Source organism: Rattus rattus, chromosome 5 (assembly GCF_011064425.1).
Source record: "Rattus rattus isolate New Zealand chromosome 5, Rrattus_CSIRO_v1, whole genome shotgun sequence".
Lineage (NCBI taxonomy): Eukaryota > Metazoa > Chordata > Mammalia > Rodentia > Muridae > Rattus > Rattus rattus.
Genome location: NC_046158.1, coordinates 105242948 through 105269021, shown reverse-complemented (window position 1 = coordinate 105269021; position 26074 = coordinate 105242948). Strand labels below are relative to the sequence as shown.

At 43.1% G+C, this 26074-nt stretch overlaps 1 protein-coding gene across 1 annotated transcript in view; it reads left to right on the top strand.

Moving 5' to 3' along the window:
• The window catches only part of Atp8b4 (ATPase phospholipid transporting 8B4 (putative)), a 192105-nt gene that overhangs the window by 80099 nt on the left and 85932 nt on the right, over positions 1-26074 (top strand). Inside the window, exons 7-9 of the mRNA XM_032902598.1 lie at positions 7479-7549; positions 11192-11274; positions 25183-25341. Coding sequence (XP_032758489.1) covers positions 7479-7549; positions 11192-11274; positions 25183-25341 — 313 coding nt within the window. The remainder of the gene's footprint in view (positions 1-7478; positions 7550-11191; positions 11275-25182; positions 25342-26074) is intronic.

Here is a 26074-nt window from a genome sequence, read left to right as displayed (position 1 = left end):
TCATTAACGACTGGGAAGAGGACAGTAGGAGGTAGCACCTGTCCAAAGAACACCCTCTGTTGGTGGGGTGGAGGTAGATGGTTAAAGAACTGGCTGAGAATCAATGTCTGTTTACTGTTGCAATGCCGTCTGTGAAATAAGTCCCAGGAGGCAAGTATAAGAATATGTTTTGAATTTTAATTGCTCTAAATTATTTTCCTGATGTCCACAATCACAATGCTCAGCTCTGACTGTTAACAGTAAAGAGAACACTTAAAAACTTTCCATTATTCTCTGTGACTCCTGCTTAAAGAGAAGAAAAGGATCTGCCAAGTCCTCGGAGGCACCTTGGTACCTCTTTTTTTTTAAATTAAATTAAATTAAATTTTATTAGATATATTTATTTACATTTCAAATGTTATTCCCTTTCCCAGTTTCCTGTCCATAAACCCCCATCTCCTCCCCTCCCCCATACGGGTGTTTTCCCCCATCCACCCCCCTTACCCCCAGCCCCAACCTGAAATTACCCTGCACTGGGGGTCCAACCTTGGCAGTTTTTTATCTTAGCCATTCTGACTGGTGTGAGGTGGAATCTCAGGGCTGTTTTGATTTGCATTTCCCTGACGACTAAGGATGTTGAACATTTCTTTAGGTGCTTTTCGGCCATTCGATATTCCTCAGCTGAGAATGTTTTGTTTAGCTCTGTACCCCATTTTTAATAGGGTGATTTGTCTCTCTGGAGTCTAGCTTCTTGAGTTCTTTGTATATTTTGGATATTAGCCCTTTAGCAGATGTAAGATTGGTAAAGATCTTTTCCCAATCTGTTGGTTGTCGTTTTGTCCTAATGACAGTGACCTTTGCCTTGTAGTTTTATGAGGTCCCATTTGTGAATTCTTGATCTTAGAGCATAAGCCATTGGTGTTTTGTTCAGGAAATTTTCCCCAGTGCCCATGTGTTCGAGATGCTTCCCCACTTTTTCTTCTATTAGTTTGAGTGTATCTGGTTTGATGTGGAGGTCCTTGATCCACTTGGACTTAAGCTTTGTACAGGGTGATAAGCATGGATCAATTTGCATTTTTCTACATGCCGACCTCCAGTTGAACCGGTACCATTTGTTGAAAATGCTATCTTTCTTCCATTGGATGGTTTTAGCTTCTTTGTCAAATATCAAGTGACCATAGGTGTGTGGGTTCATTTCTGGGTCTTCAATTCTGTTTTTGTTCCACTCCTGTATCTGCCTGTCTCTGTACCAATACCATACAGTTTTTATCACTATTGCTCTGTAAAACAGCTTGAAGTCAGGGATGGTGATTCCTCCAGAAGTTCTTTTATTGTTGAGGATAGTTTTCTATATCCTGGGTTTTTTGTTATTCCAAATGAGTTTGCAAATTGCTCTTTCTATCTCTATAAAGAATTAAGTAGGGATTTTGATGGGGATTGCATTAAATCTGTAGATTGCTTTTGGTAAAATGGCCATTTTTACTATATTAATCCTGCCAATCCATGAGCATGGGAGATCTTTCCATCTTCTGAGATCTTATTCAATTTCTTTCTTTAGAGGCTTGAAGTTCTTGTCATACAGATCTTTCACTTGCTTGGCTAAAGTCACACCAAGATATTTTATATTATTTTGGGACTATTGTGAAAGCTGTCATTTCCCTAATCAAGTCACTTCACACAAGGGTTGTCTATGTGTAGCTATTCCACACCTACAAATAGTTTCAAAGGCAAGCAAAGCTTTTACAGATGAAGCACTGTAGTCCCCAGAGAGAAGTATCCTGTCTCCCTGCTGCCCAGAGGCAGGACCTGTCAGTGGGGCTTATGTCTGTATAGTGACAGTCACAGATCTCTAGAAAAGACACATTTAGGGCTTTTTATTCTGGAGTAGACCTTGGGAAGCCTGGTCATAAAGATAATGATCACAGTGGCTAAGACTGTGTCACATACCAATATTACAATCACTTTATATGAATTAGCTAGCTTACTGCTCATCTTGACCCAGTGAGGGCAGTTTCTCTATTGTTTCATTATTTCCACCCCGTAGGTGGTTAAGACACAGGTGTGCTCTCCTCAAATAGCTTGCTAATGGAGAGCCAAAAGTTGAATCAGGAAACTCTCACCCTGGCACCCACTCCTCAAGCACTGCAGTCTGTGTGTTTTTTTTTTTTTGTTTGTTTTTTTTTGTTTTTTTTCCAGAACAGTTGCTTTTAGTCGGGTTTCTAGAATTAGGGGCTCCAGATCTGGCTACTGGAAACCAAATGATCCATGGAGTGCTAAGTTTTAGTGCATATTTACTGTTCAAAGTTTGAACTTTCAGCCCATTTATACCTGTTTATCAGTAAATTCTGGACAAGAAAAGGAGTTCACCTGAAATTTGAAGACACACTAGAATTAGGTACCTTTGTTTCGTGTTTCTTCTCTGACTTAGTTTAGTTTCTTTCTGTGCTGTGATAAAGACCACGACCAAAAGCAACCAGGGAGGGAAGGATTTACTTCAGTTTATAGCTTAAAGTCCCTCCTGAAAGCAGACAAGGCAGGAACTCAAGATGGGCAGAGACCTGGAGGCAGGAGCTGACACAGAGGCCATGGAGGAGTGCTGCTTACTGGCTTGCTCTTCATGGCTTGCTTGGCTTGCGTTCTCACACAGCCCAGGACCTCATGCATAGGAACAGCACCTCCCACAGTGGGCTGTGGCCTCCCACATCAATCACTTAAAAAAAAAGAAAGAAAAAAGAAAGAAAAAAAAACTTGCCTAGAGTATGTGATGCACATATTTTCCTCAATTAAGGTCTCTCTTCCTAGATGACCTCAGTTTGTGTCAAGTGGACAAGAACTAACACACTCCTTTTCCTACCCTTTCTCCTTTCCTTCCACCTTCCCCCCTCCACTGCCTCCCCCTTCTCTTCTGTTAATTCAAAAGCACAGAGTTTGGGGCTGAATTCTAGACCTCCAAATTTTATAATTCATATGTCACAATGAGGTCAACATGCATTAGGAGAACCACACAAGAAACACATTAGAGTTCTTGACGGTGTTAAACTTTGAACCTAGAGTTGGGCACTGTGCTCTCTTTAACACTGGGCCCACACTCAGCACTAGTGCCAGCTTGTCTTGCTGACCAGTGGTGGGGACAAACCCGTGACAGATCCTGAGCTTATTTGGACACTGAGAATTTGGCCATGGGACGCATGTGGAAAAGCCTCCCCTAAACATGTGCTTTGTGTGTTTGCTGCAGTTAAAGGTTTGGTTGTACGACTTAAATATTTTTAATAAAACCCAGCTTCTTGTGAAAGAATAAAGGGACAAAACACATTTTCCCCTCAAAAGTGAAAGTAAAAGAAGTAAGTGGTCCATGCTCCATTTCTAAGTCTCCAGTTCAGAAGGAAGGAGTCTGCTCTGCCCAGAGAAAGGGCTTGGGTGTGAAGAAGGGCACACTGTTATTCCTCTAGCATTCTTCTTCTTACCAACCACCCTTTTCTCATTTTCTCTTATAAACAAGTTTTTTTCATGTGTGTGGATGTGTGTGTGTACACATATGAATGCAGGTGTGCTTGGCTGTACTGGTGGATGTGTTGGAGACACAGAGGAGACACCAAGTGCCCTCTTCTACTCTTCTTTTCATTCCATTGAGACATGGTATTCCACTGGACCCTGGGCCTGCTGTCTTTCATCGAGGCTGATTGTGTGCCCGTCTCAGTGGTCTGTAGCATTGGGTCTACACGGGTAGTTGGTCATGCCTGAATTCATGGCTGCTAGAGATCCAACCTCAGGTTCTCATGTTTGCAAAGAAAGTGTTCCTAGGCACCGGGCTATCTCCTCAGGCCCCTGTCTTATTTTCAATCATTTTTTTTATTGAAAATTTTGATCATGAAAGCAAAGCAAAACAAAATGATATAACCAGCACACGGTGAATGATTTCCAACATATGCTAACTGGATCTGACATTTTAAAGTTTGAATTATTACATTACTTGTAATCACACACACGTTCACTTTTTGATTTAATTGTAAACTTTGACTCATGATACATGGGTTTTTAGATTAGTATTTTATACTGGAAGTAGGGATAATGTGTATGACAGCGAAGATGAAGAGCTCTACAGTTTAGAAGGTCCTGGGAGCCCCCGAAGTGATGCTCACAATTGTTCCACAAATGCATCGTTTCCTCTGCAACGGCTCTGGTATTTCAACACTCACGCACCAGGATGTTCTGAACAGCAACAGACAAAACAGACATAGCAAGCAAAGTGAGACATTTCTGTTTCTCATAGCTGTCATCCCAGCACCAAGCAGCCACCAGAGCAGAGTGTTTGTCTTGTGATCAGGGCTGTGACCTCTTTCTAGCCCCATAACTTAATCCTGGAGCATTGTTGAGGGTGATGTCAGCACTGTAGTCTTAGGTTCCTCAAGTAGGCATGGTGAGACCATGACCTCTGATGGCCACTGACTGCACAAGACTTAATTTAGTTCACCACTGGATATAGGGGCGTCCCTTCTCCCTTCCCTGCTGGGAGAGGCACGACTTACGAAGGCTCCTTGTGCAGACATAGAGAACAGTCTTATCCCCTCACAGATTTGCATAGGCAATGAAGCGATTCAGTTATGAGAGTGTTTTATAAGTTCTTAGAGAATTTGATGGCTGTGGATTGATACCATTCCTTGGTGCTTTCATTTATTCTTTAACTTAGCAAACATTTACACCCAACAAACCCTGGAGACAATGTGTTTGGTTCTGAGGACTCAAAGATAATCCAGTAGGTTATTCTCAAGTTTCTTCTGATGGGAATACTTTTATGCTTCCACTAGGTATCTGCTTGGGTTTTTCTCTTGCCCATGAAAGCTGGGGAAAGGCGTTTGTGTTGGAGTATGCTGCATGCTGCTTCCTTTGTGGGAGTCGTTGCTAAGTCATTTCATCAATAACTAATAAAAGACTAGGGGCTAATAGTAGGTGGCTTTGGCCTGGTCCATCTAGGCATTTGAACAAACACACTTTCCCTGTTCTATGTCTCTGCCGTGGTCTTTCTGTAGTTTGCTCACACTACCAGCCTACCACCTCTGACAAAAGCTTGACCAAGGACTAATAAGGCTATTGCTACAATTCTTTGCCTGTTCCTTTTCAGGAGGATTGCAGAGTGCCTTAGAAAGTCTAACTGTGTGATGATGACTCCCACAATTTACTCTGCTGGATGGACACTGTCAATCCCGTTCTTCTACACATCCTCTTCAATTAATGATAACTAAAAAAGCCTCTAAGGGTTAGTAGTAGGGAAGAGAAGAGGGAGTGAGCGAGGAGAGAAAGTGTCAGAGATATCAAAGGCACAGGTGACATTAGAATGTTTAGGAAGAGGTAGGAAGGCAGGTTTCCAGGGAGGTAGAGCAGGGACAGTTAGGCAGGAGGGTTAAAGTACTAGGTGTGTTTCTGTCTCTGGGAAGTTAGTTGGGTGAGTGCTGGTTGAGAGACCTTAGCCACTAGGTGGCAGTGGAATCTTAGTCGCTTGGCTAGGCCTGAGGTGGATCTGTCCTGGTTTACTGCAAAGGAAGCGTCAACACAGCCAGATTCAATATTGAACAGGGACATTGCATTATCATCGACGCAGAGCTCTGAAGAAAAGCAACACCAGATACCAACAGACATCTTTATCTATGTATCCTAAAGAGTTCTAATTATGCATGATCACAATGAAGGAATTTTCATTTTCGTTTAAAGTTACCTTTCTATGCTTAAGATGGACAGCCATAGCACTAAAGGGCATTTACCTTTCCCGCTGTCATGCTGTCTGCCGGGACGTGGTGAAACTCAAACACATGACTCGAGATCGAGGCGAATCTACGCTCACAGCAAAGAGACTGTCTTTTTTGGGTCGGGATTAGGTGAGCTTTGGTGCAAGAGTGGGCTACAGTTGGACACGATCTCTGTGTGGGTTTGCACTGAACGCACTGAGGGGCTCACGAAGCAGTTTCTGCCTTGATTGGTTTCTGGGATGGTTCCTTCAGAGCTCTCTCTCGAGTCACCAGGATGCAACACATTCGTTCCTCTAGGAGCTGTCACGGAGCCTTCGTTGAGACAAAGCCATGCTCATCATCTCCCCCAGCCTGTGTTTGAGTTGATAATGTAAACAATCCAGCCAATTAAGTGGGTGGATTGATTTTGAACATCTAAGACTTGAAGATAAAACAGTTGTGATGTTTTTCAAAGTGAAAGCGTTTAGAGACGTCTCCTGTTAACTTTCAGACACAGGTAGAGATCTGTTAGGTTAAAGTTTCATAAGAAGTTGCTGAAACTTAGGTCAGTTAGTTCTTTTGAGAGGAATCCTTCAGAATTACATTTATTTTAAAATAAGAATTTTAATGTGAGAAAAAACAAAACCGTTTCCAAAACAGCCAGAATTCTAAAAGTGAATTACGATGCCCTTTCTTTCCCTTTTTTGGGAAATCTTTAGATGTTTTATTCAGTAACATTTAGAAGTATTCAGATCTTATTTTAGCATTTTCTTGGAGTATATTTGGAACATGTTACCTTCAAAGCTTGGTTTTATAACATTGGTCACCACTGTTGCTCTTTTTAGTTTTTTTCCAATATAACATTTTTATTGACTCTCTGGAAATTTCACATCATGCACCCTGATCAAACTCAGTTTTGAGTCCTTCCATATCTGCCCCTGACCCTTACGACCTCCCCCCAGGGACGTAAAATTAAAAAAGTAAAAATAAATAGAAAAAAAACCCCAAATCCAATTTATGTACTCACTGGAGCACGGTCAAACTCTCTGTGCCCTGCCTCTTAAATAGGACTCAGCCTTTCCCTTGCCGCTCGCACGCCAGCCACCAGTGGTGGAGAGCTAAACTTCACTGTCTCCATCACACTTGCAAGAGTTCCTTTTGGTGGCTTCCTGTCTAGGAGATGGCTCAGTCATTAAAGGCTAGGCTCACAACCTACACTGAGGTGATGACTTCTCTAAAGCGCCATTTTCCAGAGCACCTTCTCTGCTCTTTGCGTGGGCCCCACTTTCCCTCGTCTTTCTCGTTTCCATCGCCGCGTGGGTCCTACTTCCGCCTTTCTTGTGTTTACTCTTCCATCGCTTCTTCGTCCCTTCGCCGTGCGACCACGGTGCTCCTGTTGACTTTTATTTCTTCTTCTCTTTGGTTTTCCTTCTGTTGTATCAGTGCTTCTTCACCCCCTTGATTCCTTCCCTACTTTGCTCTCCTCAGATACCAGCAGGTGAGGAGGGAAAGAGATCTCTGTTTTTCATAAGAAATTATTAAATCCAGAGAAAACAGAGTTCATGTACGACTTTCGAAACCGGCAAGACAAATCACTAGCAGTTTGCATGTTGCCAGGAGGCCTGCTCACACCCTGGTGGTCCAGAAGTGTGGTGGCAAAGGAGTGGGAGGGTGTGCCTCTCTCCTCGGTGTTGCCAGGGCTATGGAGGGTGATGCAGGAGGGGGAGGTTTCAACAACCTTGATTTTTACCCGTCCTTCTGCTTCGGTTTCTCAATCAGGCCGACCTGCTGCTCCTGTCAAGCAGTGAGCCACACGGTCTCTGTTACGTTGAAACAGCAGAGCTTGATGGGTAAGTACTAAATTGGAGTGGCTGCTTGGACTGCAGTGTGACCTAAACGTCCTTAGAGGTCAGACTTACATCTTCTGCATTTCCTTGTAAAACTTAGAAATCTAAATTGTAAAGCCCTTTGTTGTTTATTTGGCAATAATTCTGAAACAATTTCCCTCCTGAATTTATTTGGAAAACTCTGACTTATCTCTTCAGCATATTTTCTTTCAGAAACACTTGGCTTGTTATGTGAACGGGATTAATTTTACACCAGTACACTTCAGTGAGGTTCCTTTTGGGGGTTTCATTTGTTTAAACTTCATTTTCTAAGGAAAATGAGAGGCTCCTGAGAAGAAAGACTAAGACAGTTTTAAAAGGCAAATAAAGACACGGCGAGACGAGAGGAGAATATGATGCCATGTTGACACTGGCTTTGAGAGTTCAGCTACCATTTGGGAGTTCAGCTACTGACCACTTAGCTGTTCTGTTCCAGAAGATTCCATTGTCTGGTTGACATCATTGACTGCTTACATTGTATAGGAACTATCTGTCTGTCTGTGCACAGCTCACACTGTATAGGCACTGTCTGTCTGTGCACAGCTCACACTGTATAGGCACTGTCTGTCTGTCTGTGCACAGCTCACACTGTGTAGGCACTGTCTGTCTGTCTGTGCACAGCTCACACTGTGTAGGCACTGTCTGTCTATATGTGCACAGCTCACACTGTGTAGGCACTGTCTGTCTATATGTGCACAGCTCACACTGTGTAGGCACTGTCTGTCTGGGCACAGCTCACACTGTATAGGCACTGTCTGTCTGTGCACAGCTCACACTGTATAGGCACTGTCTGTCTGTCTGTGCACAGCTCACACTGTGTAGGCACTGTCCATCTGTATATGTATAACTCGGGAGGTTTGTTATACAGTCCTGATATTGTATGAGACCCACTGCACAAAGCATGAAGCCAAGGCTCAGATAGATAGGTAACTTCCTCAAGCTGCTAAAGAGTAAAGGCAGGACTCAACTGGACAACACAAAGCATACAGTTTTAGCCAGTGTTTCTCAAGTTGTTGAGATATTGGAGTAGTTCACCCTGTATAACCCAGGTTTGGGCAGGCCTGGTTTAGGCACAGCTAAAGCAGCATTAAGGGGAAACTTAGCATCGCTGAGGCCATTCATACACTTGAAAGGACAGCTAACCTCAGGTCAATTGTCCACTCTGTCTTGAGAAGCTAGAAAATACAAAATAAATTCAATGCAAGCAAGAGCAAAATTCTACAAACCTGATACAGACAGAGGAAAGTAAAACTCAGGCACATGGTTGGTTCTTTGAACACATCAGTTAGTCTGCAAACCTCAAGAAGGCAGAGAGAGAGAGAAGGGAAGAGACAGATGAGAGATACTAATAACAAGGGAGAGTCAACAGTGCATCCTGAAAAATGCCAGCTCGATCTGAGGAACTGCTGTAATCAGCTGAACACACGTACATTAGACAACTTAGAAGAAATGGACCATTCCTCAGAAAACACAGGCTATGCACTCACTATGAAACAGGTGACTGAAATAGCTTTAAATCCACATGCAAGAAGTAAAACTAAACATTTTAGGTCGAACAGGGAGAAAGACTGAGGTTCGGACTAGTCAAAGACTTGTTAGATTTGACTTAAGAAGAATTATTATGGGGAGTGGGGACTTGGCACTCACCTAAGCAAGCACAATGTTGGTTTCTCTAGAGAGGGAGGAAGGGAGAGAGAGAGAGAGAGAGAGAGAGAGAGAGAGAGAGAGACAGAGAGACAGAGAGACAGAGAGACAGAGAGACAGAGAGACAGACAGAGAGACAGAGAGAGAGACAGAGAGAGAGAGAGAGAGAGAGAGAGGAGAGGGAGGGGGAGGGAGGAGGGAGAGAGAGAGAGGGACTGGATTTCATCAAATTTATTTTTTGATCTATGAAAGCCCTACTAACAGGAAGTAGTAATGACTTACTAACATGTAGAAACTATTTGCAAAGTATCTACCTGAATTACCTTGACTATAAACAGATGCTTTACAAACTAAAAAAGTCACCCTAATTAGGAAATAGGCATTTTGTAACACTTCAATAAACATTTGACCAAGAGGACAGGCAGTGGGCAAACAAGCACAGGAAAAGTTACCCAACGTCATTAGTGACATACAAATGACTATCAGAAGGGTCTGTCACCATGGGTCTGTCGGAACCATGAGCACCAGCAGCAGTGACATTTCCAAAGCTGGCAGAGATTTGGATAGGCAGAGCCACTCTCCTGTTACCAGAGGGAACATGAAGTGCGATGCTCGTTCTGGAAAAATAATTTGTTGGTGCCTTAAAATCCGAACATAAAAGTACCACCCAACTCAGCAATTTCAGTCTGGCAAACTGGGCTTTCATTCAGAGAAATGAAAACTTAGGTTCCCATAAACTGTATAGTGAATACTCAGGGCACATGCTTCTCTTACATCAGAAAAGAAACAATTCAGATAGCTTTCTGAATTTGTGTGCAAATGGAGCATATTGGAGCACTGTGGAGTACTGCTCAGTAACAAAAGGAACACCTTATTAATAGAACGACTAGGCTGATCGATTCTTCAGAGGATGGTGCCAAGTAGAACCAGCTAGTCCTAAGGTCACATGATTTCACGGAAAACAGATTAGAGTTTGTTGAAGAGGTGAGGAAAGAATTCTGAGGGAGCTGGCATGACACTCTCTTTAACACAGTATAGGAGAGGTGGCCGTACAGTCCCCGACGGCCAATGGCTGTTAGCAGCAGTGTCTGCTATCTAATGGGTGTGTGGTCCCGGTCATAAGAACAGTTCTCTGTGATCTGCCTGGCTTGTTGGTTGTGGCAACAACCAACAAGGGTTTCTTGAATTGGTACTCTAAGAAGAAAGAAAGCTGCATTCTTTTCCCCATTAAAAGTTCAGCTACTGTAAAAGTAGCCAGGGCTGTCCTTTTTGCAAACAAAACTCCATAGATAGCAGACGCCTGAGTGATCCTGGCCTCCATTTGGCAGTGGTGTTCCTAGTGCCAGTGTTTATAGCTCATCTAGAGTGTGTGAGTAGGTTCGAATGAGACCGTATTTCTTATGTTCTGTGTTCGTTTGAACACAAATTCGAAGCAGATCTCTGTGTTGTTACACAGATCATTGTGAGGAGAATGCCAGCTGTAGATCCTGAGGCGCCACTTGTTTTGCTGAGATGGTGTGTGTGTGTGTGTGTGTGTGTGTGTGTGTGTGTGTGTGTGTGTGTGTGTGTGTGTGTGTGTGTGTGTGTGTGTGTGTGTGTGTGTGTGTGTGTGTGTGTGTGTGTGTGTGTGTGTGTGTGTGTGTGTGTGTGTGTGTGTGTGTGTGTGTGTGTGTGTGTGTGTGTGTGTGTGTGTGTGTGTGTGTGTGTGGGTGTGTGTGTGTGTGTGTGTGTGTGTGTGTGTGTGTGTGTGTGTGTGTGTGTGTGTGTGTGTGTGATGTGTGTGTGTGTGTGTGTGTGTATGGGTGTGTGTGTGTATGTGTGTGTGTGTGTGTGTGTGTGTGTGCGCACGCGTTGTGGGTCTCCTCACTTAGATTCTGTGTGTACTGCCCCCTATAAGATCACTTTAGTAGGAGACTGTTGAATTGTTTCATATAAAAATTCATGTCCTTTTTCATTTAACAGGGAAACAAACCTGAAAGTTCGTCAAGCACTACCTGTCACCTCAGAACTTGGAGCGGATATCAGTAGCCTTGCAAAGTTTGATGGTAAGTGCTTTAAACAGACAAAAGAAAAAAAACATCTAAAAGCCAGAAGGCAGTATAATAGCTAGTAATCTGAGATCCTGTGGTGGTTCGTATATGCTTGGTCCAGGGAGTGGCACTATTAGGTGTGGCCTTGTTGGAATAGCAGTGGCCTTGTTGCCTTGTTAGAGGAAATGTGCCCCTTTGGGTGTGGGCTTTGAGATACCCTCTTAACTCCCTGGAAGCCAGTTTTCTCCTACTGGCCTTCAGATCAAGATCTCAGCTCTTCCCGTGCCATGCCTGCCTGGATGCTGCCACGCTCCCGCTTTGATGATAATGGACTGACTCTCTGAACATGTAAACCAGCCCCAATTAAATGTTTACCTTTCTATGAATTGCCTGTGTCTCTTCACAGCAATGAAACCCAAACTAAGACAGATCCCACTTATGTCCCTTTTCTTTTCTTTTCTTTTTTTAACTTAATGGGAGAGCATAAAATTCTTCAGGCTTTGGTGTCTGCCATTTATGCTCATGCTAAAGACTTATCGAGTCACCACCCAGCACAGCCTCATGTCTTTTGTGCGTCCCATTCCCTCCTGCCCACAGTGCCCTTCCTTTGGTAGCCTTTTGCCTCCTGGAGATTGGCACAGACTTGCTGAGCGTAAACAAGTTGGCATTTTGGTTCCAGTCTTAGGTCTGGCCTTTCATCCAAGGGCTCCATGACAAAACCAAGAACCTAGATAATTACTCCTAAAGGCAGAGCTCCTATATTTTGCATAGTGGCATAATGTCTTGAAACCTATAGGAAGTCAATGAAAATCACCAAGTTATAGTCAGCCATCAGTTGCCCTATATTTTAGACCATGTTTTTATCATCATTACCATCACCTCAATCACTACCACTACCACAATCACCACCAGCACCAGCACCAGCACCAGCACCAGCACCAGCACCAGCACCAGCACCAGCACCAGCACCAGCAGCACCACCATCACCACCATCATCATCATATTGCATTCAACCCAGACCCACCTCTTCAGCATGTCCTTGGTTCTACATGTGTCTGGCTGTATCTTGCGCTAACATTATTTTAAGATCCACAGAAGGTCTCTAGGTACTACCTCCTCTAGATAGCTGCATTTTATGGTACCATGACCACAAAGAAATTCCCTTAAAAGTAAAAGAAAGAGATACTAATTGTAGGGCTATGTACATCAAAACCAAGGGAGACTGAGGTTTTCCTGCCATCTGTCAAAAACCTTTTGCATTACTAAGTTGCAAGTTTAGTTTTGGATATCATTTTTCCATATAGGTTGACTTGACTTTTTAGAGTCTTATGAACTTAAGACTCTCCTTCTGAGGTGTTTTCTTTGGAGTTTACTGAGAAATAATGAAGATAAAGGGTCTTGGCAGTGCCCCTTGAGTTAAAGGTCAGGAAGTTTATTTGAATCCTCTCCAACACACATTTCAGAATGTATATGGTCTGTGCTTGGCATTTGCTTGTAAATTCTGCCTGGATTATGTTAATATTTTAATCTCTCTTTAATGATTGTTGTTGTAATAAATGTTTATAGAAAAATATTCTTCCAAATTAAGATTTAATTTCGAGGAGTATCCAGGAAACTTTGAATAGCCCAAGAAATATTTTGATTATAATAAAACAAACTGCAAATTTTCTAATGAAGTAGTTTTTTTCAATGAAATGTTACTGTTATGTAAGTCCGAGAAAAGTAAATTGTATTCACAAATCAAAATTCTTCTTAAAATACTGTGCTGACTATTTCTGGAGCCCTAAAAAGGCAATTTAAATATCAGATGCCATTGCTCATTTCTTCCCTGGCAGAGCTGTGCCTTTATATCTTCATCAGCCTATAACGAGGCACAAGTCTAAGGGTTTTAGTTTTCTTAACCACTAGGAAGCATGAAGTGGTTGTTTTAACTGTTTCCTTCCTTTATATAGCTATTGGCACAGGTAGCCTAGACTACAATGCTTTTATAAGCAACCCTGCACTCTCGGTGCTGTGAACACAGTAAAATTAATTTCCTGATCATGTCAATCCTCATGTGGGTGGGGTAGATGACCCCATTTTGTAGCCAAGGAACTTGGACTAAGGGTGAAGGTGGGATGAAGGAGACATAGTACCTTTTGCCCATCTTTTCCTTTGGTATTTCATGAGCCCTGCTGTCACTGTAAGGACTATTAGGAAACGACAGATGTGGCTGTATGTTGAGGGGTTCCTGACATGGCCACCTGGCCTCCCGTGCCCGCAGCATCTAACCCTGGCATTTTAGGATTTTGACAGGGAAAATGTCAAATCCTTTGGAACCCCAATCTCCAGTGTTGAAGAACCCACATAGCACTCCTGCCTCCTCAGGTCAGAGACCACACCTCCTCTTTCACTGGCATCTTAACCTGCTTCTGAGGATCTGTGCAGAGTTCCTGACAACTACTCAGGCCAGAGACCATGCTTCTGTTGCTTCATGTACCTTAAGCCCACTCTCTTTAGGCTCACGCCTGCCACCCTGGCACACCTTCTCTGCTAACTCAAATAAGTACCTGCCAGTGGGGTCAGAAGTCACAGCATGACTTAGCCTCGCTGGGATCACCTCAGCTGCCTCACATGCAAATCAGGACTGAATCATCTCCACTAAACTTCAAACCTCACCCAGCTGATCCAGAACCAGCCAAGCTCCAAAAATAGCAAGGAGAGACTTAAACATCCACTCAACACAGTGGCGTCAGAGACCCATACCAAAGGCTGCAGCTGATGAAAGATGTGCAAACCAACATAAAAACCAAGATTAGGCTGAGAAATGACTCAATGGGTAAAGTGCTTGCTGCACGAAAATGACTGGGGTTTCGATCCCCAGAACCTACATAAAATTCAGATGGGAATGGTGGCTTACCTTAATCCCATCATGTATGAAGCAGAGACAAGGAATTCTGTGAGCAAGCTGGCCAGCCAGACTACCTGAGATGGTGAGCTCTGGGAGCTCTGGGTTCATCAAGGGACTCTGCCTCAGTATTCAAGTTCACATTCATGAACACAAGCATACACCTACACATATGTAAGCACACATATACTCATGCACAGCACACATACATGGTCCCAAATGAAAGCTATCTAGACAAAACTCAAAAAATAATTGAAATGTGTACACACACACACACACACACACACACACACACACACACACATTCATTCAAGGAATGTCACAAAGGGTGTGGGCAAATTCCTGTAGGGATTTAAAGAAGACAGTGATAAAGAGCTGAATGAATTCCAGAAGCATATGCACAAGCATATGCTAAAATCAGAAAGTCAATTCAGGATATGAGGATAAAATTCAGTGAATAGATACAATTGCTAAAAACAACTCAAAACGAAATTAAGCTGGAAATGAAGAATTCCACAAGCGAAAGAGTGCAGTGGCAGCCTCACTAAGGCGTCATATGGAGGTGGAACAGCCCCCAACCTATCATTGGAATTGGGTTATCCAGACAGAGAAAGTGAATGCTTAGCACCTAGAAGTTGGCAGAACAACGCAGCCTATCACCATCGCTCTTGGCTGGCTATCATCATCACTGTAGGTTGATTATAGCCGTCACTGTTGGACTGACTGTCACCATTACTCTTGGTTGATCACTGTTGGTTGACTGTCACCATCACTCTTGTCTGACAATCGCCATTGCTCTCGGTTGCTCATCAGAACCAGACAGTAAAACCACTAGTGCTGAAGACACCTCATGGATTTGTTTATAGAACGTAGAACGATAAAGCTGAATCGAGCAGGAGATTTCCCTCTTCTGGCTCATGTCCAAAGCACTAGAAGGCACCAGAAGGTGTTGGGAGGTGCTGTGCAGCATGTTTTTTGGGGAAAAAAAAATCAATGATCTTACCCAGCTGTTGATTATGTGTGTGACAATACTTACCTGCCCAGAAACTCATGTCCGCTGGTATGAGAGTATTCTGGGGCGATCAACCACTTTTGGATGAATTTGAGATCTGCTTCACCGGAAGGAATCCATGCTTGGTGGTATAAACTTTGCAAAAAAGCTAGGGAGGTCATTGGCTGTAGAGTGAATCTGCTATTGAAGCTTTGGTAATTGGACGTGCAGTTAAACCACCTTCTGCAGTGGAAGAGCGTCAAAGCTGGGACATGCAGCAGATCAAGGTGCTGAGAGTAAGTGACCATTGACTGCTCAGCCCTAAAGAGGACATCTTTATCACCACGGTCAGCCCAGGAGCATTGTGGGACAGAGGGTGGAGAGACCGTAAGAGTCAGAGACTGGGACAGAGCTGCCTCTTTCAAACACGAACAGACTACCTGCGCAGGGCCGGTAGGCACACAGAAAAGGAGAACAGAAAGGGGATAGTCAGGATGGAAGGGTTAATAGGCATATTAGAGGAGTAAGAGAGGGTTTGGAGACGTGAGTATAATCATGATTCCTTGCATACAGGTCCAAAATGGTCCAAAATAACACATTAACATAAAAAGAGAAGTCAATAAATTTCAGGGTTTTTTTTCTGGTGACTAAAAAAGCTTCCATATGTCATGGGAATCAAAACCCAATGTTTCATCTTTCAGCTTACATTAAGAGTATGATATCAGCATTACATATTTTCGGAAGTATCCTGCTAAGCTTTGGAAAGTTGAAACAGATATTACCCATGTGTGAGGCGGTCCTTGCTTATGCTGTGCTGCATTTGTAAGTACATACATACACATGCATACATACATACATACATACATACATACACACACACATATACATATACATACATACATACACACACATTGCTTGTGACTTCTGGGTACATCTGGATATCACAGTTTTTTTTTTTTTTTTTTTTACATTTGCCTTTTTTTTTTTTTAACTTGAGTATTTCTTATATACATTTGAGTGTTATTCCCTTTCCTGTTTCCGGGCAAACATCCCCTCCCCCTCCCCTTCCTTATGGGTGTTCCCTCCCACCCTCCCCCATTGCCGCCCTCCCCCAACAGTCTAGTTCACTGGGGTTCAGTCTTAGCAGGACCCAGGGCTTCCCCTTCCACTGGTGCTCTTACTAGGATATTCATTGCTACCTATGAGGTCAGAGTCCAGGGTCAGTCCATGTATAGTCTTTAGGTAGTGGCTTGTCCTGGAAGCTCTGGTTGCTTGGCATTGTTGTACATATGGGGTCTGAGCCCCTTCAAGCTCTTCAGTTCTTTCTCTGATTCCTTCAACGGGGGTCCTATTCTCAGTTCAGTGGTTTGCTGCTGGCATTCGCCTCTGTATTTGCTGTATTCTGGCTGTGTCTCTCAGGAGCGATCTACATCCGGCTCCTGTCGGTCTGCACTTCTTTGCTTCATCCATCTTGTCTAATTGGGTGGCTGTATATGTATGGGCCACATGTGGGGCAGGCTCTGAATGGGTGTTCCTTCAGTGTCTGTTTTAATCTTTGCCTCTCTATTTCCTTCCAAGGGTATTCTTGTTCCCCTTTTTAAAGAAGGAGTGAAGCATTCACATTTTGATCATCCGTCTTGAGTTTCATTTGTTCTAGGCATCTAGGGTAATTCAAGCATTTGGGCTAATAGCCACTTATCAATGAGTGCATACCATGTATGTCTTTCTGTGATTGGGTTAGCTCACCAGGATGATATTTTCCAGTTCAACCATTTGCCTTTTTTCATAAAAGTCGTTGTTTTTTGATAGCTGAGTAATATTCCATTGTGTAGATGTACCACATTTTCTGTATCCATTCCTCTGTTGAAGGGCATCTGGGTTCTTTCCAGCTTCTGGCTATTATAAATAAGGCTGCAATGAACATAGTGGAGCACGTGTTTTTTTATGTTGGGGCATCTTTTGGGTATATGCCCAAGAGAGGTATAGCTGGATCCTCAGGCAGTTCAATGTCCAATTTTCTGAGGAACCTCAGACTGATTTCAGAATGGTTGTACCAGTCTGCAATCCCACCAACAATGGAGGAGTGTTCCTCTTCTCCACATCCTTGCCAGCATCTGCTGTCACCTGAGTTTTTGATCTTTGCCATTCTCACTGGTGTGAGGTGAAATCTCAGGTTGCTTTTGATTTGCATTTCCTTTATGACTAAAGATGTTGAACATTTCTTTAGGTGTTTCTCAGCCATTCGGCATTCCTCAGCTGTAATTCTTTGTTTAGCTCTGAACCCCATTTTTAAATAGGGTTATTTGTTTCCCTGCGGTCTAACTTCTTGAGTTCTTTGTATATTTTGGATATAAGGCCTCTATCTGTTGTAGGATTGGTAAAGATCTTTTCCCAATCTGTTGGTTGCCGTTTTGTCCTAACCACAATGTCCTTTTCCTTACAGAAGCTTTGCAGTTTTATGAGATCCCATTTGTCGATTCTTGATCTTAGAGCGTAAGCCATTGGTGTTTTGTTTAGGAAATTTTTTCCAGTGCCCATGGATATCACAGTTTTTTATTTCTAGTTACTCTGTGGTCTTTTTTCTTCTAATATTTCCCAAACGATGTTAGTTTAGCATCAAGCCACCATCTTCTGTCCCTATAATATAAATGCACATCTACCCTGAAAAATATCAGAAAATCTGAATCCTCACTCCTATTCTTAGAGAAATCCCCACTGGGCAGCAAGTCCAGGACTTCTAGTCAACCTGCAATCAAATATGAGGTGTGTTGGGCTACAGGAGGCTTTTGACCAATTCCTGTATACTCGTTTATTTCTGCATCCAGAGCTATTTATGACTTCGTGTCCATTCATCCATTCTTTTGTACATTTATTTGTGTGACACATGTATATTTTATACAGTGCAAAAGGGTCTGTGTGGAGACAGTGGTTGGTAGGACACAGGTTTCTCATTCACAGAGCCTGAAGCCAGTAGAGAAGATAGACACGCACTAGAGCTCTTTCCAAAGAAGCCTTTAATTGGGTGATTGCTAATGTTCCCAGGCCCTAAACATGATATTGATACCAGGAACAAGCACTCACTGTACATTGTAAGTTATCTTTTCAAATAATACAACCTTTTATGCATCTGTAAGACTGGCATATGTGTATATGTACAGATATATGTGTGTGTACATGTGTGTATGTAGGTGTGCATGCAGGTGAGTGTGCTTATGTGTTTATGTGTCCATTGGGTGTCTTTCTCTATTGCTCTCATTTTTTTTGAGTCTCTTCCTGAGCCTGAAGCTCATCAGTTGAGTAGGCTGGCTGGCCAACGAACCACAAGAGTGGGTCTCTACTTCCCAACACTGGGATTATATAGTCACGCGCTTTCATGACTGATTTTTTTTTTAGTGTCAAACATCTTAACTCAGACCCACATTCTTGTGCAGCAAATGCTTTAACCTTTGAGCCATCTCCCCCACTTCATCTTTCCAGTCCCGGAAGGAAAAAGTATCACTAACGCCAATTTGTGCACAGGGAACCTGAGACTCAGGTCTTCCCTATGTCATGTGACCGTTAAGAAGAGGAGTCAGAGTGCAAACCAAGGACTGATGGAAAACCCTGTTCTAAGAAAGGACACAAAACCACAGGCTCTAAGCCGCAAGCTGGAAGGCAGATTAGAAACGGAGGGCAGTGTATCACAGCTTAGATTCTGAGGGGAATGAAAAACCTTTAAAAGTGAGGTAAGCTGATTATGAGAAATCAAGCTATCTCTCTATATTTTAAAGTATCAAAGCTCTCAGCGACTTAGAATTTCATCAGGATCAAGAATTTAGAGTTACTGTCCAAACACAGACTAGGAGCAAGTTTTGGTAGGTGAATCTGTTTATTTGAAGAGTCCCCATACGAATTAATATCTTATCTACTTTACATATCTGAATAATATGTATTCTGTTGAACTTTGTAAGAAAAATACGTAATTTGATCTAGTAATATATAAAAAAATTTAGCTTGACTAGGCTTTTCATGATGTTTTGTGGGAACCAAACAACATTTATAAACAAATACATGGAAATACTTGTTAATTACATTTTTGTAAACCAGATGTTTTTACACCTTGGGGAAATCCCCTAACATACATGTGGCTGAATGCGTTCAAGAATCTTTTGTATATTATTCCTGACTGGATTGTGGTCTGTGTTTTGCAACTAGTGACACGTTTACATATTTTGTATGACTGTTAGTACCAGTTCTGAACCAGAAAAGGGTTGACTCTCTAGTTAGGAATCTTTGTGTATTTTGTGGTCTTTTCTGTAAAGAATAGCATGTGTGTAATTCAAACAAAGAAAAATGACATCTCTTCTTGGTTAAAACACATAAATAGGTAAATCACTAACTAAGCAAATAAATAAATGGGCTTGGTTAGCACCTTGTGACTTTACAAAACTTATCTGAAAACTCCCAGGCAAATGGACAGAAGTCCAGTCCAACACAACGCAGCTGATACATGGGACCATAGATCTTATTAAAAGACACGAAGACCAGTTTTCTTTCGGCTGATGGGACTAATATGGCCATTGTGGCATTAATGTTGGGTGGCTCATCACTCAGTGTTGAGATGCTTTCTACAGGGGCGTGGCCTCCAAGAACTCAAATCTCATGCTTTGGCTTTAGAAACTCTCTTTTTTTTTTTATTTTTTTTTTATTAACTTGAGTATTTCTTATTTACATTTCGAGTGTTATTCCCTTTCGCGGTTTCCGGGCAACCATCCCCCTGATCCCTCCCCCTTCCCTTCTTTATGGGTGTTCCCCTCCCCATCCTCCCCCCATTGCCACACTCCCCCCAACAAGCTAGTTCACTGGGGGTTCAGTCTTAGCAGGACCCAGGGCTTCCCCTTCCACTGGTGCTCTTACTAGGATATTCATTGCTACCTATGAGGTCAGAGTCCAGGTCAGTCCATGTATAGTCTTTAGGTAGTGGCTTAGTCCCTGGAAGCTCTGGTTGCTTGGCATTGTTGTACATATGGGGTATCCAGCCCCTTCAAGCTCTTCCAGTTCTTTCTCTGATCCCTTCAACGGGGGTCCTATTCCCAGTTCAGTGGTTTGCTGCTGGCATTCGCCTCTGTGTTTGCTGTATTCTGGCTATGTCTCTCAGGAGAGATCTACATCCGGCTCCTGTCGGTCTGCACTTCTTTGCTTCATCCATCTTGTCTAATTGGGTGGCTATATATGTATGGGCCACATGTGGGGCAGGCTCTGAATGGGTGTTCCTTCTGTCTCTGTAGAAACTCTCTTTTTAAGGGAAAAAGTTATTTCAGTCACCAGCCCAGCAGTAGTTGGGTAATTGCCTAAACATTGAGAACTTCTTGGCTAGGGAAAGTCTTGACTAGCAATAATGGTACCCTAATAATGGTAGCCTGTCCTGTGGAAGTGTTGCAGTAGACAATCCAGAAACATCACTAATAATATGCAGAAAAGGTAAAGCTAATTAGTTTTGGAAAAACCTTGGGATATTGTATACTAACGATTTTTATTAGTAAACTCCACATTTCCTCTTTAAGTAAATAGTTGGAGAGACTTGTCAAATTGGTAGCTAAGCAACGATCCAGCAGGATGAATTTGGAATTTAAAATGCCAAGGAAACTTCAAAATATAACCTTGTAGATTTTGCTCAGTATAGTCATTATAATGGGTAAACTAGGAAGGGTTTTCACTTCCTTTCTCTTTAGAGGGGAAAATGAGATTTAACTACCTTGATTATGTTTACACCTCATGATTGCAGCACCCCCTCCTCCATTTTATCATTTCCCACTAAGATGACTATGTGACAAATGATCTTATTTTCCCCCAAATGGCTTTCTCACACTTTCTGGCCATTTCCCATCTCTTCCTCGGATGGAATTGGAAAGAAGAAAGCAGGGTCCCAGGACAGCCTCTCTTGGTTCTTAAGCTTTGTTGGTCAGAAATATTTTTGCTTGTTTCTGATGAGCTTTAAGGTGACTACCTGTTTTCGTCATCCTACCTGGCTTCCGTTACAGTTAGGTAATATTAAGATATTTGGTATTCAAATCCCATTTTCATGATTCCTGTAAAAATATACCTGCCTTTTAATTTATCGTTGATTTGCAGTAATAACCATGTCACCTTTCAACCTCTTTCCCTTAGAAAGAAAATTATTTGAGTGTTTTATTTGCATGTATATACCAAGCATGTACCTGGTGCTCTTAGGTGTAGAAGAAGCCATCAGATCCCCTGACACTGGAGTTAAAGCTGTCCTGAGGGTGGAGGACACCGAACATGGGTTCTCTGTAAGAGCAGCAAGTGCTCTTAGCTACTGACTTTTCTGTCCAGTCCCACAACTCTTTTCATGAAACCACTTTTTTTCAACTATGTCTCCAACAAGTATTTTAAGACTTTAATTATGTAGACAGTACGGTAAGTTGTGGAAATGCATAGAGATGAGCAAGGTATTTCCCACGAAGGAAGCTGGTCGCTCCTTTAGAAAGCGAGGAAGAAATATGGGAACTTTCATATTTTATGCCAGTAGAACTACAAAATGGGGAACAGCATTTCCTTTTTCTGTCAGGTAAAAAATAGTTTGGCTTTGCTCCCAATGTTTCGTTGTGATGGGACCCTGTGTCTAGAACTCGGGGCCACACTCTTAGAAAGTTATGCTGGGATTTGGCTTCCAGAAGCTCATGTTGAACTTGTCCCTATAATCCCTGTGCGGAAAGGCACCCTCAGCGTAAGCCAGATGTGAGCATGTCTTCTTGCTGGACGTGGTGAGCCAAAATGTTCAAGGTTGAATTTACCTCCTCATCAGCCTTTGCTTACAACAATGAAAGTGATCAAACGGACCGCTTTTTATATCGTTATTGGCAAGGGCGTGTATCGTGTTGCTTTTTGTTCAAAGCACATTGTTTTTGAACAGTGGCCAAGTTTGAAGTTTGGGAAATTGACTCTTGGGTGAAGAAACTGGAATAAACTTCAAGGGCTTCTGTCAGCCTGTTGCTTGTGCAGGTTTTGCTGGTGAGACTTCCTCAATTCAAGGTTACGTGAAACTCGGAAATAAAATTAATTGGTCAAGGAAAAGATGATCATGAAATCTGAGAATTAAAAAAAAAGCCTCTGGGGCCACAACATAGTTTTCCAAATGACTTGAGCCAGTTCAAATCAGCTCTAATTTACTTTTAAATAAACAAATAAGCTATAACGAGAGCTAACCACAATTCAGCTACTTGGTCTAAGAAGCAACCTTGTACAGGTTGTCTCTTTGAAATCCAGGCTAGCAGGCTCTCATTGCTGTCTGGGAAGGCTCAGAGAATGACCAAATAGAGGCACTTTAGGCCAACTTTTTGCCAATTAGGAAATGGTGAGGGGGGGGGGTTAGAGAGGGTTTTTTTTTTGTGTGTGTGTGTGTGTGTGTTTTTGAAATAGGATCAGCCTGGCTGGTCAGGAGTGATCAGGCTGCATCTATGAGTTCCAGGAGGAGAGTGGTATTCTAGGAAGGGCTGCCATAACAGGAAGTCTCTTCAGTCTCAGAAGGTAGCCGGGAGAGAGGTCCTATCCACTTTGCTTTAGTTTTTAGGTCTTAGGTGATGGCACAGTACCCAGCCCAGTGTTACTGTGTGGAGTGGAGCGTCAGGATGCATGGCCTGTCGGGAGGTCATAGCCGTGTGTGTCCTTGAAATGTACTGCAGGAGAAGCAAATTGCTTTCCACACACTCTTTCCGTAACGTGCCACCACAGATTCCAAGTATCTGGACCAATTGATTATGAGCAGCAGTCTCCAAAGCTGTGAGTCCGAGCCCCTATCGACTCACTTCTTCATTTGCGATTGTCAGGTTTCCAGTTCAGCAGCAAAAAGCTGACCTAGATGGACTCTTGGCTTCTCTGGTTTTCTCAACCAATGTTGACGATTGACTCCTTCCCCTTTTTTATTTTCCAAACCACCTTTTTGGCTTCTGGTTTTAAAATGCTCTTTTGTGGCTTGTGAGACAGCAAACTTGTGAGATGCCAGCTAATCTTACCTCTGATTCTGACCTGAGCTGGACGTTTCCACCCGTCCTCCCCTTTCCCCCTTTCCCTGTCTCTTTTCCTTCTTCCCTCCCAGAATTCCATTCTTCTATATCTTTGTAGCCATTACTTCTAAAAATGTAGCCCACTTATTTGCAGATGTATATTAATCTAGTAGTGGGGCCCATGAAAATCATTTCTGTTTCCCCTTTCTAGCCAGACAACCCCAATGCTCAATGTGCACATTCTGTTTGAAATGATGGAATGAATCAGTTCATTGATTTGGAATGAGCTTTCCCTTTCTTGAAATTACAAACACAACAACAACAACAACAACAACAACGAAATCCCCAAAAGGAACATTTTCTGACTAGGTTGAGGAAACTCTGTGGTGCCTTTGAGAGTCCACAGGATTCTGAATCAAATCAATGTAAGAGGCACGCGGCCCTTAAAAGTGGTCTTGACTTACAGAGCAAATGAAAGTCAGATTTCTTTGGGGTGTGGTATGCTAGGACCCCCAAGTCCTTCCTATGAACTTAGAAAACTGTTTAACCTTTGTTTTGAAGTCAAAACGGTGGCATCTTTGTTAACCCTTTCGGCAGTTCACAGAACAATGAAAAGAAAAACGTGGACACCTACCATTTTATACTGGTAAAATGTCATTTTGGTATATCCTAAGAGTAAAGATAAGTACTTTAAAAGATTTTTTCTTTTATTTCATTTATTTATATATTTACACTCCAGATTTTATCCCCCCACCATCCGCCCTGCAACTGTTCCACATCCCATACCTCCTCCCTGCCTCCCCTGTCTCCACAAGGATGTCTCCACCCCACCCACCCCATCAGACCTCTCTACTCCCTGGGGCCTCCAGTCTCTCAAGGGCTAGGTGCATCCTCTCTGACTGAACTCAAACCCAGCAGTTCTCTGCTGTATATGTGTTGGGGGCCTCATATCAGCTGGTGTATGCTGCCTGGTTGGTGGTCCAGTGTCTAAGAGATGTTGGGGGTCCAGGTTAATTGAGACTGCTGGTCCTTGTCAGGGTTGCCCTCCTTCTCAGCTTCTTCCAGCTTTTCCCTAATTTAACCACAGGGGGCAGCAGCTTCTGTTCATTGGTTGGGTGCAAACATCTGCATCTGACTCTTTCAGCTGCTTGTTGGATCTTTTGGAGGGCAGTCATGATAGGTCCCTTTTTGTGAGCACTCCATAGCCTTAGTAATAGTGTCAGGCCTTGGGGCCTCCCCTTGAGCTGGATCCACTTTTGGGTCTGTTCCTGGACCTCCTTTTCCTCAGGCTCTTCTCCATTTCCATCCCTGCATTTCTTTCAGACAGGAAGAATTGTGGGTAAGAGTTTTGACTGTGGGATGGAAACCCCATCCCTCACTTGATGCTCTGTCCTTCTGCTGGAGGTGGGTTCTACAAGTTCCCTCTTCCCACTGTAGGACATTTCATCTAGGGTCCCTGCCTTTGAGTCCTGAGGGTCTCTTACCTCTCAGGTCTCTGGTAAATTCTGCAGGGTCCTCCCAATTTCTTTCCTCCTGAGGTTGCCTGTTTCCATTCTTTCTGCTGTCCCTCGGGGCTTCAGGATTGTCCCCTACTCAATACCAGATCATGTTCCCCTCTTCCCCTTCCTCCATTCCCTTTTCCTCCCAGATCCCTCCCTCACTTCCCCCTTGTGTTTGCTTTCTTCTCCCTCCCAAGTGGGACTGAGGTGTCCTCATTTGGGCCCTTCAGCTTGTTGACCTTTTTGAGTTCTGTGGACTGTATAGATTTTAAGGGAAAAAAAGTCTCATGGATCTTGTAGTCCTTGTTTTTATTTGGTCAATATAGACAATCTTGCTTCAAAATATTTGATGGATTTTATGTTTTTTTTTTTTTTTTGGTATGTTGCAGCTGATTTTTTTTCCCAGCACAGTCTTGCATGTGTAGCTATGCTTTCTGAAAGAGAAGGACAATGCCTTGCATATCAACAGCAGGGTGGTAAAGTAGCACGGCGGGCTTCTGAAGTAAGCTTGCAGTGGGTCTGATGAGGCTTCTTGTTTTCCAGGGATCGTCATTTGTGAGGCGCCTAACAACAAGTTAGACAGATTCTCTGGGGTCCTCTCTTGGAAGGACAGCAAGCACACGCTCAGCAACCAGAAGATAATCCTGAGAGGCTGCGTCCTGAGGAACACCAGCTGGTGCTTTGGGATGGTTCTTTTTGCAGGTACAGTGTATGGACCGGGGCCATCTCTGTGCCGCCCCTTCCCACAAAGTTCCTGGTTCTCTATGGATGGGAATGTGCAGAGTTTTTATTGAGTGCTGAGTACTGGCTCCCGAGTTGATCCCAGAGTGTGGCTGGTAGCCCTGGAGGAGTCAATAGTACTGTGAGTATAATCCATGTGGTCCCAGTGTGTGGGAACCATTGATATGTTGACGTTGTTCTTAAGGATGCTGAAGCCTTCATCATCTGATGGTATCTACAGACCTTCTGTTAAGTTTCTTTCTCCTTCACCCCACCGTAGAAGCCTCATCTGCTGCTCCATATAATCAGTGTACCCTTAATATCAAAGATCAATATGAAAGAAAGCCCTTCCCTCCACTGCAGCTCAGGTTGCTTGCCATTTGAAAAGGTCAGGTGGCTCATTTGAGAAATCCTTCTTGGAGAGCAATCATTTCTGTTTGTCACCAGGACAGATGGGTCTGAAGGCTGCACTTAATAGGGCTGGGAAGGATGTAGGAAGGGAGAAATGGAGAGAAGGAGGTAGGAGAGAGGCAGGAAGGAAGGGACTTTCTCCCACTCTTTCTTCCCCTCCATTTTTTCTTTTTATTTATTCTTCTCTCATACAATACATCCAGACCACAGCTTCCACTCCACTCCTCCCAGTTTCCCCTCACTGTCCCTCCCCTCAGATCCATTGTCCCTGGTTTCCCTTCAGAAAAGAGAAGGTTTCCCAGGG